The sequence below is a fragment of the Pantherophis guttatus genome, chromosome 16 (assembly GCF_059756535.1).
Source record: "Pantherophis guttatus breed Tessera chromosome 16, ASM5975653v1, whole genome shotgun sequence".
Classification (NCBI taxonomy): Eukaryota; Metazoa; Chordata; class Lepidosauria; order Squamata; family Colubridae; genus Pantherophis; species Pantherophis guttatus.
The window spans coordinates 18339391-18349940 of NC_142078.1; the positions used below are offsets into that span (position 1 = coordinate 18339391).

At 50.9% G+C, this 10550-nt stretch overlaps 1 protein-coding gene across 4 annotated transcripts in view; it reads right to left on the reverse strand.

Moving 5' to 3' along the window:
* NUP214 (nucleoporin 214) overlaps window positions 1-10550 on the reverse strand; it is a 43756-nt gene that overhangs the window by 5941 nt on the left and 27265 nt on the right. For 2 of the 4 annotated variants that reach the window (XM_034427116.2, XM_034427115.2), the window contains exons 27-32: window positions 9544-9643; window positions 8485-8549; window positions 6277-7995; window positions 4103-4173; window positions 2528-2684; window positions 1632-1781 (exon numbers count right to left, since the gene is read on the reverse strand). In XM_034427116.2, the coding sequence (XP_034283007.2) occupies window positions 1632-1781; window positions 2528-2684; window positions 4103-4173; window positions 6277-7995; window positions 8485-8549; window positions 9544-9643 (2262 nt within the window). The remainder of the gene's footprint in view (window positions 1-1631; window positions 1782-2527; window positions 2685-4102; window positions 4174-6276; window positions 7996-8484; window positions 8550-9543; window positions 9644-10550) is intronic. The other 2 variants (XM_087879579.1, XM_034427117.2) reach the window with 1 other exon arrangement.

Consider the following 10550-nt stretch of genomic DNA (forward strand, 5'->3'; position numbering starts at 1 on the left):
CATACCGGCAGTCCTCGACTTACAACCACGACGGAGCCCCCCCCCACACATTTCTGTCGCTAAGCGAGACGGTTGGCTTTTACTCTATTTCAACACCGTTCCCGACACCGTGGTTGAGAGAACCACTGCCGTTGAGTCACACGTTCTCGAGTTAAGCGAGCCTGGCTCCCCCGTTGACTTTGCTCGTCAGAAGGTCGCAAGACGGGATCGTGTGACCCCCAGCCCCCCCTAGACACCGCTGCAACCGATATAAATATGAGTCGGTTGCCAAGCCTCTGAATTTTGATCACGTGACCGTGGGGATGCCTCAGCGGTCCTTAAGTGTGAAAAATGGCCCTAAGCTTTTTTTTTCTAAGTTGGTGTAACTTCAACCGGTCACTAAACGAGTTGTTGTAAGTCGAGGGCTTCCTGTACCAGGAATTGCCTCCGTTTTTATTGCAAAATCCAAAACATCTTTTTCCTCTTAGGAAAAGCTCTCCTGAGGGGAAAAAATAAAATAAAATAAGGAATTGCCCAGAATTACGTTTGTAATCGGTGTTCTCTCTCCCCAAAATCTCTTCTGAGCTTTTGCATATTTTTAATTATTTTTTACCCAAGCTCAAAGGCTACCGAGGCCGCTGCTTTTCTCCTGTTTGACTACGGATGCTTTTAATACCCCTGGGTGAAATTTCAGTCTAGGCCAATGTAATAAGATATCCCCCCCTGGCTGTAAACACAACGATCTGGGGGAAAAAAAAATAAAATAAAATAAAGGAAGGAGAAAAGAAAGAAGGGAGGTGAAAAAAATTAAAAAAGCAGGCCGGTTGAATTATTGAAGGGAATCTGGTGGAAGTTTGTCAAACAGCGCTCGGATCAGGGGTGAAATGCTCCCGGTTCGGACGAACCCGTAGCGATGGCGTCTGGTGGTTCGGCAAACTGGTAGCAATGGCGGTGTGAGGTTCCACCCACCCGCCTGATCGTCGTTACTTCCTTTTAACCAGGAAGTAACCTGTTTTTTACCCTCTGCACATGCGCAGAGGATCCGCGCGGTGCGTGCACTTCCGAACCGGTTGGGAAGGTAAGTAGATTTCACCCCTGCGTCGGATTCTGTGGAATTTCCTGGATATTGTAAACTACAGGTGGTCCTTGACTTTCAACCATTCATCGAGGTCACAAAAGCACTGAAGACAGGGACTTAGGACCGGTTTTCACACTTAACGACCGTTGCGGCATCCCCGCGGTCACATGATCAAAATTCGGACACTCGGACAACCGACTCGTATTTATGACGGTCGTAGCGTCCCCGGGGTGTGTGTGTGTGTGTGTGTGACGCGACCCCCTCCCTTTTTTGGGCGATCTTCTGACGAGCAATGGGAGGAAGCCGGATTCATTTAACAGCCGTGCAACTGCAGGTATTCGCTTAACAACGGTGGCACGAAAGGCCGTTAAAAACGGGACAAAACTCATGGAACTTACCCATGGAAATTTTGGGCTCCATGGAAGTCGTAAGACGAGGAACTATCTGTAAATCTGCCCGCTGATTTCCCCCCCCCAAATTAGGCAGTGGCTATTTGGGAAGGTGGTGCTAATCTAGTAATAGATCATGATCTAAATCATTTAATTTAAGGTTGGACCTTGTGGGAATTTAGTACCTGTTTTGGTGGGGCTGGAGAATCCAAAGCCTTGGGATGCCACACTTCCTCCACCGGAGCTGAAGGTGCCCATCGGCTTCTGCTCACCAAAGGAAGCGGTGCCAAATCCAAAACTTTTGGCCCCACTGTTTCCAAAAAGAGTCGACGTGTCTGCGATGGGGAAGGGAGGGAGAAATTAAGACGTGGCTCTTTCCTTTCTTGCCAGGATAAAAAAAAAAAAAAAAAAACACTACAAGGCGGTCCTCGACTTACGACAATTCGTTTAGTGACCGTTCGAATGTTACGACGGCGGTGAGAAAAAGAAAAAAAAAGGGGGATCGTCACGGTTTTTCGCACACAATTTAGTTTTATATGGTAAAAGGTCCTTTATGTTGGCTGGGTGCGCGTCGATGGGTCGACAGCAGAAATTCGCTCCACGGAACCAGTGAAAAAGCACAGTGGTCCTCGACTTGCGACCACAAGGAAGGCCCCAAAGATTCGCCGCTCAGCGAGAGAGTGGCTAACTGAGCTCTGACACCCGCACTACGACCTCCCTTGCCGCAAAGTGCTAAGTGGATCGCTGCGGTTGCTAAGTTAGTAACCCGGTTGTTAAGCGAATCGGGCTTCCCCGTTTGACTTGGCTTGTCAGAAGGTCGCAAAAGGGGATCACACGGCAGTGCGACCGACGTAAATACGAGTCAGCGGACAAGCGTGTGAATTTTGACCGTGCGGCAACGATGTGAGAAACGGTCATAAGTCGCTGTTTCCAGTGCTGCTGCAAATCTTGAAACAGTCACTAAATGAACGGTCATAAGTCCAGGACTACCGGTACAAGTGTGCCCTGTAGATCTGCAGCCTGCAAAGAGACTGCTATCCAACTGGAAAGCTGTAGTGGCTGAGCCCTCAATGCTACTTACTTTGATTGGCTGAGGACCCGAAACCGCTGGTGGTACAGCCGAAGGGGTTCTTGTTGGCTGCCTCGTGACTCGGTTTCCCCCCCAGGCCGCTGAAAAAGCCCCCCGTTCTCCCGCCACCGCCGCCGGATCCGAAGAGACCCCCGCCGGAAGAGGACGGCTGCGAAAGACCAAATGAAGAACGTTAGACCGGCTCTGTCTGATTCAAACAAAGCCCTAGAATAGAATAGCAGAATTGGAAGGGACCTTGGAGGTCTTCTAGTCCAACCCCCTGCTTAGGCAGGAGACCCTAAAGCATTCCAGACAAATGGTTATCCAACCTGTTCTTAAAAACTTAAAAGCTCCAGTGTTGGAGCATTCATGACTTCTGGTGGCAAGTTGTTCCACCGGTTAATTGTTCCCACTTTCAGGAAATTTCTCCTTAATTCTAGGTTGTTTCTCTCCTTCGTAAGTTTCCATCCGTTGCTTCTTGTCCTGCCCTCAGGGGCTTTGGAGAATAAATCAACCCCCTCCTCTCTTCTGTGACAGCCCCTCAAATATTGGAAGACTGCTATCATGTCAGCCCTAGTCCTTCTCTTTGTTAGACTAGACATAGCCAGTTCCCGCAACTGCTCTTTACATGTTTTAGCCTCCAGTCCCCTCATCCTCTTTGTTGCTCTTTGTTGTGGCTCCATTGCCTGAGCCTGGGCTATCGACAGATGCAGACTCTGAGAGTGAGGGAGAGGAGTTGGCAAGGCCTCCCTCTCCAGGACCCTCCTCTCTGGCAATGCCTCCGGAGGACACCGAAGGCCAAAAGATAGGCCCAGAGCCAAGCACGTCCCCGCAGCCACAGGTGGACAGCGACGAAGGAGATAAGTGCTGGCTGGACCCTCGGCAGAGGCGCAGGGAGAAGCGTGCGCAGCAGAGGGGAAGGCGTGCCAGAGATTAGCTGAGTCACTGGACCACACCTCACAGGGTATAAATGTGGGTGTGGTGGCCGGTTCAGTTTGTGACGAGCAAAAACTGGAAATAATCCATGATCTCTGCGTTACTGGACTTTGCCTGCTTTATCGGACTGCATTTGGATTAATCCTTGTATTGTTGACTCTCTGCCTGCTTTATCGGAATGCTGGCAGTCTAATCTTTGTTTTGTGTGAGTAAAGTCTGAATTGGCAGCTAGCCACTGGGTTGCTGCCAGCTTTATCTTCAAAGAGTTTTGTCGTGGGGCTTATTAACTCCGGGCCGTCTGTGGGGGTGTGGGGGTGGTACGGGGACAGAACACTCTTCTCTGCACTCTTTCCAGGGCCCCCACATCGTTGCTGTATTGTGGTGAACAGAACGTGAAGACAGTATTCCTAGTGTGGCCTTACCAAGGCAGTATAAAGCGGTACTAACACTTTGCGTGATCTTGGGTCTATCCCTCTGTTAATGTAGCCTAGGAGTGTATTGGCTTTTTTTAGCTGCTGCAGCACCCGGCTGGCTCATACTGAAATGGTGGCTGATTACAATTATAAGCAACCGTACAGTAAATTTTCTTCTGATCAGACCCGGTGCAATTTTTGCCCTTAGAAAGGAAGAAGAGCTGGTCTGAAGAATTACCTGGCCGAAGAGGTTCCCACTGGTGTTGGCGGCTTGACCAAAGACGGTACTTGGGGTGCTGGAACCAAACGCTGAAAGAATCAGAGAAAATAAACAGCTTGGGAAAAACCGAACACTGGAATTTTTACCCGTACAAGTCATCCTTGCAACCTTTCGTTTAGTGACCATTCGAAGATGGCAAATAGCGAAGACGTGACCGCAGGGACACTGCAATGGTCGTTAGATGTGAGGACTAGTCGTAAATTAATTTTTTCGGCACCATCGTATTCGAAGATGGGATACGTGGTCCACCAATACATTAACCCACGTTCTACATAATGTGGACAGTGCAGACTATGGTTAATGGATTAATGCCTTATGAGGTCTGAGTTCAGCGTAGAAGGGAAGGGAAGCGAAAGGGAAGGACAGGAGAAAGGGAAGGGGGGAGGGAAGGAGAAAGAGAAGGGGAAGGGGAGGAGAAGGGAAGGCATAAGGGAAGGGAAGGAGGAAGAGAAGAGAAGAAGAAGGGAAGGTGTAAGGGGGAGGAAGAAAAGGGGAAGGAGGTAGGAAGGTAGGGAAGGAAAAGGGAAAGGGAAGGGGGAAGGGAAGAGGAAGGGAAGGAGGAAGGGAAAGGGAAAGAGAAGAGAATGGGAAGGGAAGGAGGAAGAGGAGAAGGGGAAGAGGAAGGGAAGGAGGAAGGGAAAGGAAAGAGGAAGGGAAAGAAAAGGGGAAGAGAAGAGGAAGGGGAAGGGAAGGCATAAGGAAAGGAAAGGAGGAAGAGAAGGGGAAGGGAAAGTGGAAGGGCAGGGGAAAGGGAGGAGGAAGAAAAGGGGAAGGAGGTAGGGAAGGAAAAGGGAAGGGGAAGAGAAGGAGGAAGGGAAGGGAAGAAGGCAGGGAAAGGAAGAAAGAGAAGAGACAACATGGTCTCTTCCTGATTTTCTGGGCCTCTTGTCTTAAACCGCATTTATGATGGTTGAAGCATCCTGGGGTTGTGTGATCGACACCTGCGACCTTCCCAACCGGCAAAGTCAACGGGAGAAGCCCCGTTTCGCTCAATGACCGCCTGATTCACTTAACAACTGCACGGATTCGCTTTAACAACCGTGGCAAAAAAAAAAAAAAAAGATGGTAAAATCAGGCCCAATTCCCTTAATCCCCCCGCCTCCCGGCCTTGCTTAGCAACGGAAACGCTGGTTCCAATTGCGAGTCATAAACCGAGACCGACTGGGACAAAGCGCAGCCTTGCCAAGGATTGAACTGGGCACATACTGATTTTTCTCCCCCTTCATTAGTTAGTTATTTAGTTATTTATTCAGTTATTTATTCATTCAGTTATTAATTAATTAATTAAAAGCCAGTCTCAAAATAACCCCTAACTGACTTTTCAGCAGACAGAAACTCGGCTCTGTTAATCACACATTCCTACGAGACGGTAATGAAGGACTCCCGATTTAAAAGGAATTTCTCAGCTCTTCCTAACGCGCTTCTGGCCAAGTTGTAATTACAAAGCAGGGTATTTTTCCCCCTAAAATATATATATTTTCCCCCCTAAAATATATATATATATATATATATATTCTTTTGTCCCAGTAATTAAGTGGAGTCTCTTTCCTTCCCCCCAAAATATGAGTCTCTTATAACAGTTAACCTGATTAGTGGTCTGGCATGGGTGCAAGGAGTCGGGAGAAATTGTTAATTCCTCTTTGCAAAATTACTCGGGCCGATGGTGCTCCGGGCTGCCCACTCCCCTCTCCCAAAAAACCCAGCCAATTTCAAATGCATCAAATTACACAACGTTTTGCTCAACGTGAAAAGCTGCCTAAGCTGGGATTCCAGTCAGAAAACGGGTCGGCCGAGGTCAGGATCAAAAACTAAATTTGTAAAAATCCATCCTCTTTGTGTTTTTTTTTAATCTCTCCGCTCTTGGGAAGACGAACATTTATTCCCAGATGCAATCCGGTGACGTTTGAATTTCAAACTTTTTCATCTCTCTGGGGGTAACTGCAAAAAAATTTTTTTTAAAGCTGTAATAGAGACTGTCCTCGACTTATGATGGTTCATTTAGTGACCGTTCGAAGTTACAACGGAAAGGCGGGGAACAAAAACCAGGAGATTATGACCATTTGGATGGTTGGGCAACTGACTCCCTATTTATGACGGATGCGTGACACGGGCTCACGCTTTTGCGACCTTACCGGAAGCTTGACAAAAGCTGAATCCGGCCGAAGACGTCGGAGTGGTGGTCGTCATGGAAGCCGGACTCGCAAAGATGGCCCCGCTCTGTCCAAAGCTGGAATTCTGACCGAAAACAGGAGCGCTGCTTTGAACGAAAAGTCCAGTGGCCGTCGAAGGCTGTCCGAAGGAAAAAGAGCTGGCCGTGCTGGTGCTGGACGCTGCCCCGAAGACGTTCCCGCTGCTGGACGCCGGAGGGGTGGAAGACGGCGCTTGCCCGAACGCCGGAGTCGCTCCAAAGCCGGACTGGTTGAACGTAAAACCGCTGGATTGGGTGGACTGGCCGAAAACGGGGGCTTGTCCGAAGGCCGACTGGCCGAAGCCCGAGGTGGCTGCAGTCCCGAAAACCGAGGTGTTGAATCCGGTGGCGACGGCCGAGGAAGACGGAGAGGTGGCCGGAGGTTGACCGAAGGGAGTAGAGACCGGGAGGGCTGCCGCGGGGACCTGACCGAAGACGGGGGGAGCAGAAGGGTTGGCTAAGCCCGCAGTGGTGGGCTGGCTGAAGGCCGAGCCGGTGGAAGAGGAGGAAGAAGAAGAAGAAGCAGGGAGTCCGGAGGGTTGTGCGAATCCAGAAGAGGTCGGGGCTGCTTCGGTAAAGGCAGAGGTGCTGTTGGCTGGGGCTGGCACGCCCGCGGTGGTGGTTGGAGGGGAGGCAGTGGCTTCCGTGAGTTGTGCACCAATGGCCGGTGGAGTTGAGGAGGCCGGCGTCTGCTCTTCTGCAGGGCCCTCAGGAGGAAGTAGCCCCTCAGCCTTGGGCTCACCAGGTGCCGAGACCGGAGCCAGGTCTTTGCTAGGTGCCGCTTCCGAAGCAGTCGCAAGCTGCCCTCGTCCTTCCGCCTCTGCATGGGGAGGGGGCGCTTCTGCTGGACGCTGCTCAGGGGCCAGGACGGACGCCTGGGGGTCAACCTGTGCCGTGGGCGATGTGGTCCCCTCGGTCAAAGGCGGCTTCTCAGGAGGGCTCGTTCTGACGTCGTCTTCTCCCTTACTCGCAAGGGCAGCCGGCGTGGCCGGAGCGCTCAAGAGACCCCCGAACGAGAGGCTCGGGGCGGATGGCGGAGGGGCCGAAGACAAGGAAGTCGATGCTTGGGGGGCGCTGACTGGAGGGCCCCCGAAGGCAAACGGAGTCTTGGCACCGCCCGCCGGTGCTGCGAGACTGAAGATTCCGGGAGGACCAGAACTGACCAAATGGACGTTGCCGAAGATGCCACTGGTCGTCGAACCGGCCGTGGTGGTCAAAGTGGCGGGGATGGCCTCGGCAGGCTTGCTCGCCGACAGAGCGTTCCCGGCCGAAAATCCGGGCGGCTGTGGCACGGCGGCTGTGCCGGTGGAGGGTCCCTTAGCTGGAGTGGCCTTGGCGTTCTCGTCAGCTTGGCCGACCCTCAGTCCAGAGAAGCTGCCTAATGTCTCTCCGGCCGCCGAGGCCTGGATCGCCGGATCGCCTTGTTTGAGGGGAAGGCTCTCCAGTTTGGGGGCGTTTGCGAAGGGAAGGGAAGTCTCGGCTGCTTGTCCGTTGCTGCTCAGGCCAGCAGGGTCTCCGGAGCTGGTTCTCCCGAAGGCAGAAAGACTGGGGGTCTTGGGACTCCCGAAAGTAAACGGGGTCTCCGGGACGGAGGCGAATTTCATTCCTCCTCCAAGGGGAAAGGCTTCGGGCTGGTTCGGCTCTTTTGCTGGGGTGGCTGTAGCTGCCAAAAGAAGAACAGAATGACTGAGTTGGAAGGGACCTCGGAGGTCTTCAGGGGTCAGCAACCTGCGGCTCTGGAGCCGCAGGTGGCTCTTTCACCCCTCCGCTGCAGCTCCGTCACTCAAAATATCCATCACAACCGCCAATGTGTGACACCCGCCGGCACGCAATTTATTGAGCTTTTCAACCCCCAGTAGGATAAATCCAGAACGTTTAATTCCAACTACATAGGCTAGTTTTGTGGCCACTCAAGAAATAAGTCAGGCACGGGAAGAGTTTTGTGGCTCCCGGTGTTTTCTTTTCTGTGGGAAACGGGTCCAAATGGCTCTTTGAGTGTTTAAGGTTGCCGACCCCTGCACTAGTCCAACCCTCTGCTTAAGCAGGAGACCCTTCCCTCTGTTTCCTCCGAATAACAGTTGGAAGGGACCTTGGAGGTCTTCTAGTCCAACCCCCCCTGCTCAAACAGGAGACCCTACCCCCAAAAACTTACCTTCCAAAACAGAAGAAGCCGGCGTCGCAGCAGAAGCAGGCACCGCAGCGAAGTTAAACCCAGCCCTACGTTTGAAAATAAAACAAACCAACATCCCATTTGTAAGAACTGCCTTATAGACGGCAGCAAGATTTATCCGTCGCTTCTTCTATGCGGTCATATTTCCCCCCCCCCCAGGTTTTTCGGATTTTGTTCTCTCTCCTATGGACAACGGAGGATTCGGTCAAATTCTGGGGACTGTCATTGTTATCAGAATTGATGATCATCAACCCTCTGATAAATCAATTACAAATTCTGGTAGTCCTTGACTCACGAACCACACCGGAATTTCTGTTGTTAAGCGAGGCAGTCGTTAAGAAGGGAGCCACGCCCGATTTCACAACCTTCTTCTGACGCGGTTGTTAAGCGAAATCGCTGCCTTATGAAAGGAATCACATTAATTGTTCAATGAACCCATTGACTTTTCTTGTCGGAAGCTGGATGGGAAGACCCAAGTGGAGATCGCGTCACACACACACACACACACACACACACACACACACACACACACACACGGGATGCTGCAACCGACACAAGTACATGCCAGTTGCCAAGTGCCCGAATTATGATCACACATGACCACAGAGGGAATGCTGTAATGGTTGTTAACTGCCAAGTACCGCGAGTCACTTTTTCCAGTGCCGTTGGTAACTTTGAACGGTCACTAAACGAATGGTTCGTAAGTCGAGGACTACCTGTTGTCCAAGAGTGGCAATTTCTGGAGGCCTGGACTCATTTTCCCAGGATTCTTTGCAGCATGGCTGCAAGGGATCCCTGGGAATTGGGTGTCTGCCTCTTGGAAGGCGCCGAGATTCAAAAGGCCGTGCTTTAGCTCTTATCTTTGCTCACAACGTCACTAAAATGCAGCAGGGCTCTTCTCTCTCTTTTGTCCCAGCAAAAGCTGAAATCTGAGTCTCTTAGATCACTGCTTGGTGCTACATCCGCTGTACGACGCCCCTTTAAAACGCCGCCCCAGCGTTCGAAAAGAGGGGAGAGGATGGGAAGTTGGACAGTACTGACCCCGATGGGGCGAACGTGAAGTCTTTGTTGAACTGGGAAGCAGCGGCCGAGATGGACGTCGCCGCCGGCGTGGGGACAGATGCGACGGTCTTTGCGGCTCCTGGAATCGTGACAAAGTTAAGTGAGAAAGAATAAACGAAAGTTAGCAGATAACCAAAGCTCAAAATAAATAAATAAATAAATAAAAATCCTGCCTCTCGTCCCGACATTCCCAGCAGACCTCTGAGCTATTTCTCTTTAGTATCCCACCTTCTTCCTTCCAAGGAACGAATTTTGATGGCTTTGCAAGGTGTGATTTCCCCCCCCACACACATACACACACCTAAGAGGGGATTTTGGTGGCACCAGAAGACAATATCTGTAGGGTTGAATTGTGGGGCCCTTGGTGCTCTCTAAATTGCTTCCGTGCAGACGTTTCGTGACCCAACTAGGTAACATGATCAGTGTTAGAAGGGAGCTGGGTTGGTGCAAGGAGGAGAAGGGGGAAAAAAGAGCAGGAGGAGGAGGAAGAGGAGGAGGACGAAGAGAAGGAGGAGGTCAACGACTACGGGGTCCTTGTTGCTCTCTGAGCTTCATGGTTTTCTTGCAGATGTTTCACTACCCAAGTAGGTAACATCATCAGCGCTAGAAGTGAGGGGGGTTTGCTCTGTTTATATACTAGTGACTTGCTCTGTCTGTGTTGGTTGGTATGTTTTTTTGATTACCGTTGATTTTTTTTTGTCTGTGTTGATAATTTCTTGACTGGGGTATTGTTTAATCATATTGTTGATCTGGTGTCAATCTGGCGTCAATCTCTTGCTTATCTGGGTGCTGATTGCTGGTGAGGAGGTGTTTGGAGTCTCTTTGTTTCTCTTTCGCTTTTTGATTGGTGTGTAAATGTGGCTTATCTCTATGTGCCGGTTGAATAGGAATATTGACCTTAAGAACAGATTCCCCCCACCCCCACTTTCTACAGTGAGCTGAGACTCGCTAACCAGTAGTGGGTTTGAAATCCCAGCGCTACTGAT